Source organism: Littorina saxatilis, linkage group LG12, assembly GCF_037325665.1.
Source record: "Littorina saxatilis isolate snail1 linkage group LG12, US_GU_Lsax_2.0, whole genome shotgun sequence".
NCBI lineage: Eukaryota > Metazoa > Mollusca > Gastropoda > Littorinimorpha > Littorinidae > Littorina > Littorina saxatilis.
Window position 1 is genome coordinate 57,753,944 of NC_090256.1, and position 18,550 is coordinate 57,772,493.

Genomic DNA, 18,550 nt, shown 5'->3' on the forward strand with positions numbered 1-18,550 from the left:
GAAACCGTAACACAATTCATCATTCGCCAGGTTGAAAACGTAAACAGAAACGTTATCGCTCAATGAAAATTTTCTGAGTACGAGACGCAGTGGTAGTAGCTACCTTAACTTTATATTGGTCGCATTGCCTGACTGAGAACTGGGAGAGCAAGCCTGACTGGTCGAACTCCGAGTTTTCACTCACTCTCTTTATCTTAAGGTTTGTCCGCCATTTGTATGACAAAACTGAACCAAAATACAAGTTGCAACACGCTCCAAAAGTTAAAACAAACGCGTCTCGGTAATAAAAATGAGAGCTCTCACCCAGTACTTGAAGTAGAGATGAAACAACAACAGCGTTACCAAGATTCGATGGTCAGTCACCGCCGTGAAGACCAATAGCTTTAGATCAAAGCCAGAGTACTACAGCACGTCTTGCTCCGTGCGTTGAAGAAAAAGGAATGAGTATTACCGGTATACGGCCTGCGCATGCGCGGGCACCGGTAGGGGAGATAACTACCACGGATCATGCCTTATATGGCAGGTGGTTTTTGTTTTAGAGTTATCTCCCCATGTTACCATGTAAGAGTGCTTCAAATTCAATGTCTTAGCAACCAAACGAAGTTATTGCTATCTATGTGAGTTGCGTAAGAATATGTAATTTAATTGGGAATACATAAATAGACGGTGGGATTACCAGAGGGCAAGAAACATGAGTCATATCACAGCATCCAGTCGACTGGTGCCAGGCCAGCCTTTTTCAGCTCCTCATTGGCTCTTGAGAAGCACTTGCAGTTGTGAAACTTGCCGAAGCTGAGCGGAGAGGGATGGGCATCCTTCAGCACGCTGTGCTTGCCCAGGTCAATCAGCTTCTCCTTCTTGTGGGCAAAGTTGCCCCACAGCAGGAACACCACCTTCTGACACTGAGCGTTCACCACTTGAATCACCTCGTCTGTGAATGTCTGCCACCCGTAACTTTTGTGCGAGTTTGGCTTGTGGGCCCTGAAAAACAGGGAAGAGCAAAATGTCAACATCTCTGAATGAATTAACAAACTTTTTTTCTGGTATATTTTGGTGACAACAAATAACAATGTACCTTGCAGAATGCATATGAAGTTACTGCATGGCTCTCTTCCAAGTACTTCTTGAAAAGTGGAAACCTGATAGTCACAACTGCTGACTGTACATCCCTCAGACTATATGCATCCATTACTGGCAGGTTGCTATAATATTCTTTCATGTCAGGGATTTTAAATGAATAAACGTGATCGCTTACCCACATGATCTGAGTATCAAGTTAACATTCTGCTGCACATCTGAAATTTCATCACAGCTCGACACACCAAAATCTTTTGAGTAAAATATTTTTGTGACAAAAAAAAAGGTGTGGCTTCACTATTGCATAGTCATTGTCACAAATAAATGAATTCAGTAAGCCTCGATCTCTGATAAGAGAACATTTGAAGGGCACCTCCTGTTGATTAATAGCCTATCAACTTGGCAAGCTATTGCTGTCATTAAGGGGATAAGACGGGTGCAATGGCCTAGTGGATACGACTCCGGCCTTCCAAGCGGAAGGTAGTGGGTTCGAATCTGCACCCGGTGGGTAAAGGGTGGAGATTTTTCTGATCTTCCAGATCATCTATGTGCAGACCTGCTAGTGCCTTATCCCCCTTCGTGTGTACACTCAAGCACAAGTCCAAGTGCGCACGGACTATAACGGACTGTGCAAAATATCAAGCATGCATCCCCCGAAAGCGGTGTATGCATGGCTGCCTTAAATGGCGGGGTAAAAACGGTCATATACGAAAAACCAGTGGGAGTTTCAGCCCATGAGCAAATAAGAGATTAAGGGGATAAAATTAAGTTTACAATAAAAGAACGTTTCTTGTTGGTTTATTTCTTTCATGAAAGGTATCCCCGTACAAGTAAGAATAAGCACAACACACCCAACAGTAAGTGTAGCGTTTAGTAGGAGTACGCCTTCCTTTGCCCATTTCTCCAGACAACCATGATCAGGCACCTTGAATCCTTTAATGTCGCCCTCCAGTTCTTTGTACATATTCTTCAGTGACGGGGGAACCTTGATCCCCTCTGGTACAGAGAAAGCTAGGCCGTGGGCCTGCAAAGGCAGCAACATTTCTGTAAAATACAGATTCTGGTAAGCGTGAAAGCATGTTAGCAATAACAAAATACACAATTCTGTTCGATGGTAACTCCCTTTTAGGACCTCAACAAACCTGAGAAAATCAGGTCTTAAAAAGGAGGAAGTCTGTACAGACGTTATGAACAGAAAATCTGAGAAAAAAGGGGGACCTTAAAAGGGGGTTTAACTGTATTGCAAATACGGACAAGTGACTACATATGTCGTGCCGGATTCAAGGAATTTCTGAATTCGCGGAATCGGTACCATTTTTGCCCATTTCCCGAAATCAGCAAAACGCTGCCAGGCCATCAAGCGAAATCGGCATCAGTCGCCGAAAATGCGTAAGGGCTTCTTAAATTTGCCCATTTCGCAAAAGCAGCAGCCAGTGTGTTACATTTTGTGTCACCAGAACATTGCATTAACATTACTTTACCTCCCTATTGTGGTTTTTACATTGAGTCAAGTTTTGACTAAATGTTTTAACATAGACGGGGAATCGAGACGAGGGTCGTGGTGTATGTATGTGCATGTGTGTGTGTGTGTGCGTGTAGATCGATTCGGAAGAAACTACTGGGCCGATCTTCATGAAACTTTACATAAACATTCTTCCAGATGATATCCCCGGACCATTTTTTTCTTTTTTGACGTCATATCCGGCTTTAGTGAAATTTGAGGCCGCACTGTTACGCCCTCATTTTTGTAACCAAATTGATCCAAAAATAATTTCATCTTTTTCTTCATTATGTTCCGATTCCAAAAACATATCAATGTATTATATTCGGATTAAAAACAAGCTCTGAAAATTAAAATATGAAAAATTACGAAATTTCTGAATATCGATTGAAATTTTTAAAATAATGTCAACTTACTCCTTGTCGGTTCCTGATTCCAAAAACATATAGATATGTTATGTTTGGATTAAAAACAAGCTCAGAAAGTTAAAAAGAACAGAGATACAGATCAGCGTGCTGGATCCTGCTCATCGCAAACACTACCGCGCTAAACTGGCTTGTCAATTTCACTGCCTTTTCCACGAGCGGGAGACAGATGCTGCTATATGGTCTTGTTGAAAAAATGCAGTGCGTTCAGTTTCATTCTGTGAGTTCGACAGCTTGACTAAATGTAGTAATTTCGCCTCACGCGGCTTGTTATGGTTTGTGTTAATCTGTGTCTAGCATAACTCTGGAAATGCACAAAATCAACACTTTTTGCTATAACTTTTTTTTTTTTTTTTTCAAAACAATTTTATTCAAATAAATAACAACAATTAACAATATCTTATACAATGAATTAAATACAACTTATCGAGTACAACAAGCTAACTTTTTTTAACGTTTTGTTCTTCGAACACTCACACAAAAATGCTTCTTATCTGTAACTGCCTATTAAAAATACTTTCCAACGGTAAAAACGAATTTGTTTTTTTATATATACTAACGCACATCTTTCCGATTAAGATAATGTGGTTCAATTTATACATAGTTGCCTTTTTCACCATTACAAAATGCATACCAAATAAAACATCACTAACTTTCAAAACAAATTTCTAAAGTACGAAAAATAAATTCTTCAATAAACTTCCAGAATTTGTATACAACCGGGCATTCAAAAAAGAAGTGTTCAATGAAATCAGTTACATCACAACAGTAATTAGCTATAACTTTTTGATTATTCTGATATTTTATCCATTCGATTATCTAGCTGTCTTAGTGTGATGATATCCCAGGCATTTGATAACTTTAAAACCATAAAGTGGCGGCCTATTTTGCAAAATGGGCAAATTTTAGAAGCCTTAAAATGTACGCGTTTTTTGCAAAACGCTGTCGATTTCGGCTGAAATGGGCAAAAATGCTCCCTGAATTCGGCACAACATATATATGCATGCTAATAAATAAGCCCTGTCACCCCCACCCTAATATCGGATTAAGGTAACAAACATGATAAAAAAATACTTACAAGTTACGTACATATACTTTTAGCTGTACATTTGACTTCAGTTTTGAATAAATAAATAAAAAAACACACAATTAATAATCAAGAAATACAAATCCCTCACGGCTGTCCAGACCATGACATTTAGTCAGTCAAAGGGGGCGGAGCCAAAAGGCTTTCTTTGTTGACACAGCGACGGTGACTTGATCCGTTTTAATCCGTCTTGAGTGCCCCGGTCAGGCAAGGCACAGTTCAGTAACAATAGTGTTGAGTTTAGTTTTTCTCCAAATATGCATTTCAACATTGAACATACTAAGGTAGTAATTGCATGTTTGCAAATGTTTTATTAAGAGCTTTGAAATAATACCAAACACTATATCATTTGTTGATATCACAAAAACTTTAAACGTACACAACTTTTGAGGACATTCTTTAAATTTTGTAAACTTTCATTTTTGTATATGTTTCTGTGCGGTTTTGAAGATTTTAGATATAAAAATAGATAACTGGGTAAGACTTGAACCCTTCCTGATGACTTTTCAACTATCCGCAAAGCTGCATCTTTTGTATACACTGAATAAACCTCAGTTAAATCGGGCTACCATCTACAGACTGAGTTTCATGCCCGGTGAGTCAACAGCCTTGGGGATGAACGAGAAGAAAATATTTTAAAAAAACCATGTGTAATTAACTCTACTTTTGAGCATGACAACAGTTGGGGAAAAACCCCTCTTATCATTTATTTTTCGGCTGTGGTGGTGGACTCCAGTTGCAAAATGAGCGTGCAAGCTTTTGTTCTAAAATAGTAAAATGTAAGGTAGCAGACTTGCTGAGATATCGATACTATCAGCGAGAACGCATCCAGACCTACTTTTAAAATTCGTGTCGGTCACCTCAGAAAAATATAACACCTTAAAGCAATGTCAAACTTTTTTTCACGGCAAGGACTCTCATTACCCAAACCATTTCCTTCTTCGCCGCAGGCTTACTCGCTCCAGTTATCAGGTGAACGATGTATCTTTGTTAAAGCATGTATGGCTTTTTCCAGGTTTTTTTTTTTTTTCGCGGTTGCAAAACACGATTGGCAGGTTAGCGAAAAAGTTCGCTGGAATTCAGAAATATTTTTTTCTTTCTAAATTCTTTTTCTGTTTTGATTGGACAATCCGGAGACGACATGCGATCAAACTTACGAGTGAACTGCTTTTTTGGTTGTTCATTTTCTTAACTGGCGTATGCTTCTTTAAGTCATGAAAACTCCGCGGAGAAAAATGATTGGGGTCAACGGAAAAATGCACTGGAAACTTGAAATCTTGGTTCTTTCTCGCAGTTTTTTTTAGTTTTGCTCGGATATGTTTGGGATTCCGTCAAAATGCTCAAGTGACAAGCTTCTGTGTATAAGTGACAGAAACCTCTTGATGCATATTTCGCAGTTATGACGTGGCATATCATGATTGATATCGCTGCAAAGTTCAAAACATGTTCTTTGTAAATATGTATTTCACATAGAAGATCGAATAATGTGAGAGAAATATATTCTTTGTCAGTGTCAAAGTTTGTATCTACAATGCGCCGCCTGCATTTCTTTTTCAGTTATTCTTTTTCTTCACTAGGGTAGTTTTCTGTAAGTTCTGATAACTCAGCGGAGAAATAATTTTCGGGTCAACGGAAAAGTGCATTGGAAACCTAAAACATTGTTCTTTTTCGAAATGTTCTCAATTTGTCCGGTATATCCAAGAAAATGTGTCTTCGTCCGTGTCAAAGTTGATACCTACTTTGCGCCGCCTGCACTGATTTTTCTGTTATTCCGTTTCTGTAACAGGGTAGATTTCTTTAAGTCATATGATAACTCGGTGGAGAAATAAATTTCGGGTCAACGGAAAAGTGCACTGGAAACCTAAAACATTGTTCTTTTTCGCAATGTTCTCAATTTTTATGGGATATCCAAGAAAGTGTGTCTTGGTCCGTGTCAAAGTTGATATCTGCTATGCGCCGTTTGCACTGCTTTTTCAGTTATTCCTTTTCTGCACTAGGGTAGGTTTTTTTAAGTCTTGATAACTCGGCGAACAAATAATTTCCGGGTGAAAGGAAAAGTACACTGGAAACTTAAAACATTGTTCTTTTTCGCAATGTTCTCAATTTGTCTGGGTTATCCAAAAGAGTTTGTCTTCGTCCGTGTCAAAGTTGGTATCTGCTATGCGCCGCCTGCACTGCTTTTTCAGGTATTCCATTCTGTAACTGGGAATGTTTCTTTAAGTCCTGATAACTCGACGGAGAAATAATTTCCGGGTGAACGGAAAAGTGCACTGGAAACCTAAAACATCGTTAATGTTCTCAATTTTTCTGGGATATCCAAGCGAGTTTTTCAAAACGCAATACAAAATGACGTAATCTTTGAAATTACCGAGGTAACCCAACTTTGACTGCCATTGCAGCTTTGTTGATTTTATGGCACCATATCCCGTTTGGTATCATTAGAAAGCTTAGAAAATGTTCTTTCCAAATAAGTCTTTATAAAAAAGATGTGACCAGGTCAGAAAATGGTATATACAGATGTTTAAACTCCTTCATACTTATTATTAAACTGTCCTGTGCCTGAACCAGATTAAGGAAAACCACTTGAGTCAGGGTGCTCGTGAGCCCTAAGGCAGGGGGCGGAGCTACCATTGTTCAGCTAAATGTCCGAATTCTGGCGATCTGGACAGCCGTTAATTAGCCCTCCCTGAGGTAAAAATCTGACTGTTAGCAATCAGGTGTACCTAATTACCTGCCCATCATCATGGTAAGGATCCTGTCCTAGAATCATCACCTTTACCTGTCAACAAACATTGTTTTAACATAAATTGCCATGTATTATAGCACTAAAGCCCGTTTCATTTTTAGCCGCATCAGCAAATGTATTTGTCACTTTGCACGACTTGACCTGGAAAATTCAAAATCTTTCATATAGCTTTAATACATGAAAGCCTGCTTATTGTAATATCGATCCTCTCTTCAGTTCATGTGCAACCAACCAAACCTCTAATAAACAAGAGGAGCAAATGCTCATTTTTTTGGGGTTTTTTGTTTGCTTAACGCCCAGCCGACCACGAAGGGCCATATCAGGGCGGTGTTGCTTTGACATATAACGTGCGCCACACACAAGACAGAAGTCGCAGCACAGGCTTCATGTCTCACCCAGTCACATTATTCTGACACCGGACCAACCAGTCCTAGCACTATAACCCCATAATGCCAGACGCCAGGCGGAGCAGCCACTAGATTGCCAATTTTAAAGTCTTAGGTATGACCCGGCCGGGGTTCGAACCCACGACCTCCCGATCACGGGGCGGATGCCTTACCACTAGGCCAACCGTGCCGGTAGCAAATGCTCATTGACTCGCCTACATCATAAGTATATAAATTATCTGCCGCTCTAGCTAGCTCCACAAATGCTCAAGAAATTGATAATTTCTTTTTGATCAAACCAAACTCAACACCTTTGCCACCTAAACATTTTACCAGGATCAACCAGACTTATGTAAATTTAAGGGTCATCAAACCTTGGAAGTCTGTAGAGTGACTGCCGCCTAGCATCAAAAACAAAGAAAATGATTGTTTTCCCTTTTTTGACCCAAACTTGACCCCACATTGATGTTGACATTTGTTGAGGGTTGTCCAGATTTGAGTCATGCGTGGAAAATCCCACTCTAAATATTTACAGTTTCAAAGCTTTAAAAATGTTGGAGAAAATGATTTTTCTATTGACCCAAATTTTACCCCACCGTGCATGACCCTGAAATTTGACAAAGGTTAACTAGACATTGGTCATGTACAAAGGTTATCAAACCCTAGAATTGTGGAAAGTTTGAAAGTAGTGTTTATAAGTTATAATGTTTAATTTTATTACCTGAACATTATTACCCAGCTGTGATCTAAAATTAGGCAAGGGTCAAGTAGACTTGGGTCATTTGTTTATTTGTTGCTTAACGTCCAGCCGACTACGCAGAGCCATATCAGGACGAGGAAGGGGGGGATGAAGGGGGCCACTTGTCAAGCGATTCCTGTTTACAAATGCACTAACCCATTACTTGTGTCCCAGCAGGCTTTAGTAAAACTAAATTAATACCTACTGGAAGATTACCAGTTTCCAGTATGTTAAAATAGGCTTAACCTATCTACTGCTGGACTTACATCAGAACACTAACAGATTAAACTATACGTGAATCGCGAGACAAGACTTGGGTCATGTCTGGAGGTCATATTGAACCCTAGAACTGTAGCGGTGTGTAAATTTTCGAAGCTGTAGCTTAACCTCAACGGTAAGCTAGTTTTTGTTCACAGACAGCCTGCTGGCTGCCCTACCGTCCATACAGATAACACTGAGCATATTATTAAGTCTCATCAGAAGCCTATCATACTAGAAGTATTTATCTGCTATTGTAATTCAATCAAGTTTGCGTTTTAATGAAAGAGATCCTGTGATTGGTCAGAATGCCCCAACTCATTAAAAATTACCGGTCATTAATTGTCGATAACCACTCGCTAAAAAATCCAGTAACAACCTGCTGGCGAGGCGCACTGATACAGCCTCAACTAGTCTCGGTTAGCTTTGAGGGTCATTTTACAAGGAAATATGAAGGCCAGCGAAATACCAAGACCATTTATATGCGAAGTGATGACGTCGAATACGTGACGTAAGTTGATGCATGAATTCTTCCGGATTACGTCAGTCAATTCCAAAGATCGCTTTTGTGATGAAAAGAATGTGTTTTGAGTTTGCTGTCCAAAAACCCGTCAAAAAAGAAGGGAAAATGTATGTGAAAGAAAACAAAACAAGAGCAGAGTGATAATTTAAGATAGGAATAAAGAGACATATTTCTTGGGACTTGACCCTTGCAGGTAGATGGACTGAAAGTAGTGTGTGAACAGAACAGAACCAATTCTGTCTGTTTACCATCGCATGAAAGCAGGAAAGAGATCGTCATCAGATTGAATTACAATAACATTAACATGCTTCCATTTGAAACTTCTCGGTCTTCAATTAGCTTTGGTCAGGCGTCAATCCCCGATGACGACCTCGAAGTTTCAAATGGAAGCATGTTAATGTGTAATTTACCAGCAGTCGACACGCGGTTATACATATGCCCTTTAACCTTGCTTGGGGATATCCCATACTAAAAATAGAATACGGGATTGTGTGAAAGCTGCGACTCAAGGGCAATCACGCACTATATTTGATTTTCAATACACGACTCAAAACCTTTGGGATAAATCAAAAAGAATAACATACAAGTATATAGAGTTCAAAAAAGAGAAAAAAAGTTTCAAAATCGTGATTTACAAAAGTCTTTGGGGACTCGAACTCGAGACCACCGGCTTTGGAGGCAAACGTCTTACCACCCCGCCACAAGGCTTACACAATCGAGGCGTGAAAACTAAGACTTGAACTGCCAACATAACTGCCACGTGCCCGAGTTTTCGAATCGAGCATTTGTTGACTCGTCGTTTTCCCCGTACGTTTTCTTGATATCATCATTACATGTAGTCGTGGTGTTGCCTATAGGGCAATTAATTTTCACCAAAGCCGATGTCACGGTTACTAAAAAAAAATGAATGGGTAATTCTGGAAGTACTAAATAATTATGCAACTTTTTTGTATCATTTCAATTCATTTCATAATCCAAAACGTTTGGAATGAAGCAATTGAATAAAATACAAGAATTACAAGAGTTCAGAAAAAACAAAAATAAATTACCGTCGAAGCGAATCGAACCCAGGACCACAAAAGTAAGAAAAGAGCGCATGATCGAGCGCGTTACCAACTGAGCTATTTTGTCACACTGTAGGCGAGGGAGATTTTAACTTCAAATATTACACTTGAGTTCTCGAGCGTGGCGAGGACTGACTCGAGTTTCCGAGTCTCTCCGTTCGTATTTGTGTACTGTTCTCTGTATCTCACTGTTCGGGGCTAATTCAGTTCATAACTGACCCTACGCTCTCGGTCACTTCGTATAAGTTTGGAAAGCAATATGAAGTAGCGATAATTTCAAGCGTGACCGACATTATTGATAGGAAATGCATTGACCAATCGCCGAAAAGCGTCGACGTCATATTGCATGAAAAATACCCAAAATCCTCTATTCTCGATGACATACTAAGGAGTTAGTTCGGGAGAACGACGATCTATGGACGGTTTATTATATAAAGGGAAGCAAGCGGTTAAAAACGGGCGTCGATAGAGCCAATCAACAGAGACGGGAACTACTAGTATTTAATTCACTTGTGGTCTCATTGATTACTCAGGTGAGCCAAAAAAGAATGTAGAAATTGTTAGAAGCAAATGCAGAACAGTAACTAAGTAACTTACTACACTGAAAGTTATTCATTGTATGGACCTGTTTCAAAGGCGTTAGATTGAAGGCATTAAAAATAAGATCTTCGGGTGGAAAAGTCTTAGAGCCACTGGGTCTATAGCCTGAGGCCAGCAGTCCTTCCAGACTGATGAAGTAGTCCTTCTGCATTTCCAATTCCAGTGCACTGCTCCATTCTGAGTCGTGCAGTAGACCAGAGAGGAAAAACTTGGATCCAACGCCAGCCACCACTTTGGGGATGGAGTTTGATTTCGGTGCTGCTTTGCTTTTGGCCTCTGAGGATAAAAATGTTGTTTCTGATAAAAAAAAGAAAGAAAGTAAAATGTTGTAACTTCAGACTTAAGTTAGGCAACAAACCATTCTGATCTCTGAAGAAAGATGGGGATCATAACTAAAGTGAATACCAATAACTCATGTTGAAGGGGTAAAGGTCCAGTGTAAGTGCAGAACAGCGACAATTCAGCATGAACCCTTAACTGTATGGGGAATCTGGGTTGGTTGGTTGGTTTTTATGTCCCTAATTCAGCAGATGCTAACTGCTATTCGAGACCGTGGGGAATCTGGGTGGGGTTGGCGAAATTACACAGAAAAGATACAATTGTAAAATAAACAGGAAACGCTGACACCACTGCATGGTGCAGAGGAAATAAGTGGCATTAAAGGAAAAGGAAAAAAGTAGTGTTGCCGAATTTATCTCAAAAATCACCCTGACTATGTAATTAATCCATCTAAATCATTCTCTAGAATATTCGACAATTGCTGCTGACCAAACCTGCCTGGCTTGTTATTTTTCTTTTGTCTCCATTGTGAGTTTTGTCTCAGCGTTTCATGATTGTACGTTTTCTGTTCTTTTTCACCTTCATCAATGGCTCTGGGCGACTCAGGCACACACACTACCATTGACTGCCCCATAATTTCTTTGTTTTTGATGTCACAACCAAGAGACTTTAACTATTCCTCAAAAATGTTTATCCGAATATTGTGATCTTAAAAAATGGCGAATAAACTTAATAAACATGCAACCAAAAACAAAAATAGAGCGTGGGTGCCTGAGGTGTCCATGCTTTTACAGAAGCCAAGCCATTAGCAAACCCTTCACCGACGACTGTGGGTGCCTACGGCGCCCATACTTAGACAGTAGCCACGCAGGCCCTGTGTATAAACAATTCTCCTACCTCTGTGTGCTGAAGATGCCCACACTTGTTTACAAAACAGAAATGTGGGACCTACAAGCTGAAAGTCGCCTGGAAAATGTAATTTTAGGTGGCATCAGTCCCATTCCAATCATCGTTTTCCACAGCTGAACTGGACAGTGCATCGATAACTAGAACAGTACAAAAAGTGCCACATAAATGCACTTTGACCCAGGTATTTTCTTTAGCACTTTGATCTATTGACCCTGCGATTCAGTTGATTGCGAGGCTGTGTGCAGCTGTTTGGGAAATATATATATAATGAATGTCACTCATTTTAACAAATATATATTGTATATTTTCATGCTCATATATAATGACAGAACTTTTCCCCCTCCTACACAGTTTCTAAAGTTGCATTTTTCTCCCATAACCAGGCGGCCTTTACATAATTCATCGCCAGAGTAATCAATTAACTCGAAATAGGCTGGCACACTTTCAACGTATATAATCATTATGATGAATTGATAAATAACCAAGAAGGTATTGGCCAAAAAAGTAAGACATTTCCTTTTTTTCTCTCGATAGTTAGAGCGAAATCAGCGGCTGCACAGACTAATAGGGCAATAAATGGTAATGACTTGCAAGTCAAAACGGTTGTGCATCTTCTTCTGTATTTTTGTTGCAAATCATGCTGATGTTTTTTTTCTACAAATGGGTTTCATGGGAGCAACCGGGCACCACATTTTTTACTTTTTAGGTGGATCAAAAGTGCGGTACTAACTGAGGTGGATCAGATTGTCGGGGTAAGGTCTACACTGTGTGACACACATCAGTGCTTCATTTCATGTTGTTTGCAGCCATTTACTGTTCAATCTTGAGTGTAAAAGCGCCTGTAAGTATAAGCATAAGGCACCCACAGTTGTTGAATCAGGTAATTCCCTCTTTAAAATCATGGGGGCCTTAGTCACCCACAGTCGTCGAATTGTAAAGTTCTTGGCCCAGTACGGTAAAGGTTATGGGGTCTGACTAAAGACTTACGCGACCTCCAACTTAAAGGCTGCCATATTCGTAGCGTTCATTAATTAATTCATATTGTTTACATGTGCCAATAATGTTATAAAACTGTACCTAAGGGGATATAATAACGATTGGCTGTAGCTTTCGAACACAGAAAAAAATATTTCAGTATTGCAAAGTGGTGTTGATAGTGTCGAATGTAAACAGAATAGTCTCAAACGCCATCTTTGGTTTACGAAACGTCACGAAGTGACGTCAACGGTCTAAAAATAGCCCAAGTCCTGGAGAACTGTTGCTAAACAATGCAATAAAGAATTAATTATTTCTCATAATTGGTAAGGACTTCAAACCTAAAACTTTGCAGGAAGCTTAATTTATACATCCCCGCAACGATGGGAAAAGCCCCGGAAGTAATTAAACTAATTAAATAGGACTATGTCAGCCTTTAAGCATGTTCATGTAATATTTTTTTTATAACATGTATCTTCACAACATTATCTGACTTTATACCAAGTTTTAAGTCATAGACATCTAAAATATGGGAGTTACGATGCATTTTCGAAGAGCTATCGAGCGAAAGTGAAAGCATTGGAATTCTGCGTCCGACCTTGTTCGCATTGTTAACCCGCACGCGCGACCTAAAACCAAAGCATATAAGGGAGAGTTACTGGTTCCGTACCGGTTATGGGAATCCTACCACTCATTTTCCCAGAAAACGGGTGATGATACCGAGCCAATGACTACGTAGCACGAAAGGGTAGTCTAAAGGAATTAACTCGCTAAAAGGAAAATGGCGGATCAACACCATGCGGCGGCTAAGTGAGAAAGAATCAATTTTAACGCTTTTTGATGTTATTTTACATAATTTTGTTTTGCGCGACACTGTATCTGAATACGCAAAGACTAGATGCAATCTTGTTTTGTCACAAAGTTCAAAGACTTCGACCTGCGATCCAGCCAAGTTTAGAGCAAACTGTCTCAGCCTCACCGTGTGTATGGCTTCGTTTGATATATGACAATACCATTACGTGTATCGTACCACTCTTGGCCATCTGTATCAGGTACCGGTGGTACGATTTAGATAACTCGTGGTACGATATGCATGACTGTAAAAGTGTGTGTGTTTGTTGTGAACGATTTTCAGCAAGCAAAAGCAGAGAAAAATGGATTGCGTGTGTTTTGTGTCACCAATGGGCACACGAAAAGTGCACATCAAGTGATGGTTTTACTTACATTTGCCACCATTGTGATGATTCCAGTGTTAACTTGACTGTTAAAAACAGTGATTTGAAAGTGAATAGTCTGATTTTGCGTAAGTGTTGCTATGCTGCGTGCTGCAAATTTTGGACTGAAACGGTTTTGTTGTATTGTTTATATTTGAATAAAACAGTTCATGCCTATCGTACCTGCGGGTTATAGTACCGGTGGTACGAATCCACTTCCAGTGACCTGGTGGTACTTATTGAAGACCCAGTCTTTTGATTCGTACCTTTCGAAAGGAAAAGAACAACATTGTGTGGTGTCTACTGTGTGTACCATCTGGTAATATAAAACATACTATATGGTAGAACCATATTGGCACAATGCAAGGTGCAATTAAATAGCAGTGCTCTGGGATATCATGCTTGTGACGCAGATGAATTTTGTCTTGAGTGATACCTTTAGGCTTTACGGAACCAGTAACTCTCCTTACATGTTTTTTTTTTAATATTTAGTATCTTCACAACATTGTCTCACTTCGAACCAACTTTTAAGTTATAGAAATAAAAAATAAGGGAGTTATGATGCATTTTCGAAGGCAACAATCCGAGGCTTTCTTTTCCTCTCGATAGTTCTTCGAAAATGCATCATAACTCCCTTATTTCTTATTCCTATAATGTAAAAGTTGGTACAAAGTCACACAATGTTGTGAAGATACTCGATATTTAAACATATTACATGTAAGCTTACATGCTTTAGTTAGAGGTCGGGGGTGCGGGTCTAAAAACAATGCGAACATGGTCGGACACAGAATTCCGATGCTTCACTTTGCTTGATAGCTCTTCGAAAATGCATCATAACTCTCTTATTTTTGACATAAAACTTGGTACAACGTGAGAACATACTGTAAAAATACTAGAACAACAACAATATTTGCTGTATATGAGCATGTGCCAAAACGTGGTCAGCAAGAAGATACCTACCTTTCAAGAATAATTTCTCTTTTTGAAAGCAGCAAGTTACTAATAGCACCACTCCTTCTTAAAGTAAACCCTTCAGAGAGATAGTACAGATAATTTCATCAGTTTTTATCAATTGGAAGGTCTTGAAAAGGTTATAAGAATGCCCCAAAATGACAAAATCCGACACTTTCAAAGTGGGACATTTGACACATAGCTACTTCATTGTTTTGTAAGAGCATGTATGCTCATTGGAAATTAAATTTCTTGATTGTATTTCTATGACTGTATAATGAGGATTTCCTCAAATGAGTTTGCACCCAAAACATGTTTGAATATTTATGAAAAATTTGAGTTTTAAAACTGTAACGGTTCATGTCCTAAATTTCTCAAATTTAAGACTGCAATTTTCTTAGTTAATTATATATTTGATAGCTTTCAGTACATTAACATCAAGAAAAGAGCCTTTACATTGAAGCCTCATGACAAAAGAAAAACTCAGATGTCATTTCTACACTCTTATTTTTGAAATTTCAAATATTTTATAATTACTGTGTCTTTTCGTTACGATTGACCATTTCCTTATAAAATTCACAATTTGTTTCCTCTCTTTTGAATTACAGTTTAAAATGATAGCTTTTATTCACACCTGCCTGAACAAAACTTAGTTGAAGAGCATATGTAGTTATTTTAGGCTACAAAATAAAATATTTGTACTGTGTCCTCTTTACAGAACCGTTACGATTGACATACTGTGTCTTCAGCAGGCCGTTACGATTGACACACAAAAGTCTAAAAATCACCCAAAGCAGCATGTGTCTTGCTTCCCCTTTTGCACAGTTCCTGTTGTTGGTATTCTTAATGATAATTGAGAAAGATTTCAATGTGGTGTCTTGATGTCTTGTCACAGCAGTTATTCATTGTTCAGGACATTTTTAATGTCTTCCGGGACATGTTACAGTTGACACACAAAATTTGAAAACTCATCCTGTGTATGTTTCTCCTGGCTCATTTTGTATTCAAACAATAAGTATGAGTTACTTATTACTAATTTTGTCCAAAATTACATCTTTTTTTTTTAATAAGTGAACAATATGCATTGAAACAAAATTTCATGTCTCGTTACGAGTGACACACAAATATGAGTATCTTAGTAATCAGAATAGAAATCCAACTATGTTTGGATACCAAAACATTTACAATGCCATAAATACAACATAGCTTCTTAAACTTTTGCTCTGAAACTATTTTTGCGTTTGTGAGGAGAAAATTTTGACTTGCTATACATGTGTCAATCGTAACGGAAGACACAGTGGTTACGTCATTTTTTTAGTCCAGCAGTCTCAGCTGTGTGAGCAATAGCAATATATCCTTAGCTTACAATGCATGTATGTATAAAAATGTGATTTTGAGCCATTTAACACTTTTTATGAACAAAATATTAAGCATAGTACTGTGTCCTGCGTTACAGTTGACACACATAAATATCAAGCTTTGTCCTGGCATTATCAAAAAGGTATGCTACCAGTTATCTTTTAGCTGTCAAAAACAGAATCCTAAAACAGTCAAAATGACTATATTAAATTTGCAAAGCTCTGTTTGCATTCTGAATTTTGCATGTGAATGTCCCATTTCAAGGATCACCTTTTGGCACAGGCTCATATATAATAGGTACAGTCAATCTTTTCTTCCAGCACTAGCACAGAACTCAGAAGATATATATATACGTGACTACGAATTAGTAGTACTACAGAACCTTTCTTGTTTGTCTTTAATTTCTTTGCGGGAGCGGCGGCCTTGGAGGCAGCCTTTGCAGTTCTCTTCCGTTTTGGCGGCATTTCTGTGGTTGATGACAATGCGACAGGCCACAAACACGCCAGGAATATTGTGATCGTAGATACTCGTAGTCGTACTTCTACCGGTGTACTGATCACAATAATATGTATGCCAAGGGAGGTAAGTCAAGGAAGCCGATGTTGGGCGCAAAGTAAGAATCCGGGGCAGAGTTGGAATAATCGGGATTTCCCGAAACCTCATTTGATTTCCAACAAAGCGCCGCATTTCCGGAAACGAGCTGCCTCGTTCTAGAAATAGCAACCCTTCGACTGGCACAAAAAAGTATACCCAATTCACAGGTCATGAATAAGGCATATAAAAAATCAAGGTCTTATCTGTATAAGACTTGAATTGGGGGTGTGGGAATTGGGGGTGTGGGAATTGGGGGTGTGGGGGTACACTGTGTAACAATTCTCTCACTAGTGACACTCAGCGCATGCAGCTAGCTAGTTGCCGCTGCTGTCTCGATCTATTTTGAACACAATGATTTTTTTTTCTTCTCAGAGTAGAGTGTTAGTTTGTTACAACAGGCTGAAATCATCTTTAATTTGAATCAACATTTTGCAACAATCACTGAATCACATCAATATAGCGCACAGACTTGCACATTACATTTCAAGAGCCTAGATTTATACCATGCAGTGACAAGAGCGGCCTACTCAGTAAAGGGACGTAATGCTGTCTCTGTATGGCAATCCGAATGGTGCAAAAGTCCCTTTTAGCTCTTGATGTCTAAATAACACATTATTTAGCTAAATAACGCGTTATTTAGCTAAACAATGCTTTATTTAGCTATATCATGCATTATTTAGCTAAATAATGCATTGTTTAAATTAAACAATGCATTATTTACAGATACAGAAAAAAGAGAGCCCAGAGCACTAAATAATGCATTGTTTAGCATAAATAAGAGATTGTGTTTGTAAATAACTCATTATTTATAAATAATTACGCGTTTTCTCTAAACAATATATTATATGTAAATAAAGTGTTATTTAAATAAATAAAATATTATTTAGATAAATAAAATATTATTTATCTAAATAAAATATTATTTAGATAAATAAAATATTATATGTAAATAAAATATTATTTATCTAAATAAAATATTATTTATCTAAATAAAATATTATTTAGATAAATAATTTATTATTTAGATAAATAATTTATTATTTAGATAAATAATTTATTATTTACTGTTTTTGCCTTGAAATAGTATTATTACACTAAATAATGCTTTATATAGCTATATAATAGGTTTCCGCTATATAATTCATGATTTGGTAAATAATACATTATATACCGTAAATAAAATATTATATACCGTAAACAATTCATTGTTTAGCGCATCGCGAAGCCGTTTTTTCTCTTGTTGTTTTTTTCCACGTGTTTCCGTGGATCCACGAGAGCTCTGTTGATTCTCAAACTGACCAATCAGACAACTAGCATCTGTACACTAATTAAAGTCCCATTGTTGAGTGTGACGAAAACTCGTGGTGACGATTTTAAAACATGTTGGGTCACGCATGGTCCAATCTTACATGGTCCAATCTTACACGGTCCAACCTTACATGGTCCAACCTTACATGGTCCAATCTTACATGGTCCCATCTTACATGGTCCAACCTTACATGGTTCAACCTTACATGGTCCAATCTTACATGGTCCAATCTTGCATGGTCCAATCTTACATGGTCCAACCTTGCATGGTCCAACCTTGCATGGTCCTATCTTACATGGTCCAACCTTACATGGTCCAACCTTACATGGTCCAACCTTACATGGTCCAACCTTACATGGTCCAATCTTACATGGTCCAATCTTGCATGGTCCAATCTTACATGGTCCAACCTTGCATGGTCCAACCTTGCATGGTCCAACCTTACATGGTCCAACCTTACATGGTCCAACCTTACATGGTCCAACCTTACATGGTCCAATCTTACATGGTCCAATCTTACATGGTCCAATCTTACATGGTCCAACCTTACATGG

General features: G+C 38.5%; 1 protein-coding gene across 1 annotated transcript; it reads right to left on the reverse strand.

Annotated features, from left to right (window-relative positions):
• Window positions 1–321: 321 nt before the first annotated feature.
• LOC138982357 (uracil-DNA glycosylase-like) lies at window positions 322–16,703 on the reverse strand. The gene is made up of 5 exons (XM_070355608.1): window positions 16,476–16,703; window positions 10,432–10,682; window positions 6,822–6,869; window positions 1,929–2,101; window positions 322–981 (listed from the first exon to the last, which is right to left on the reverse strand). Exons 1-5 carry the CDS (start codon window positions 16,555–16,557, stop codon window positions 702–704), a joined length of 834 nt encoding a protein of 277 aa, XP_070211709.1. The 5' UTR covers window positions 16,558–16,703; the 3' UTR covers window positions 322–701.
• Between the last annotated feature and the right edge of the window lie 1,847 nt (window positions 16,704–18,550).

Coding starts and splice junctions, on each gene's coding strand:
- LOC138982357 (XM_070355608.1), bottom strand. CDS start 16,557: ATGCCGCCAAAACGGAAGAGAACTGCAAAGGCTGCCTCCAAGGCCGCC. Junction 10,683..16,475: donor ATTAAAGACAAACAAGAAAG/GTTCTGTAGTAC, acceptor TTTTATCCTCAG/AGGCCAAAAGCAAAGCAGCA. Junction 2,102..6,821: donor CTTACCATGATGATGGGCAG/GTAATTAGGTAC, acceptor CTGCCTTTGCAG/GCCCACGGCCTAGCTTTCTC.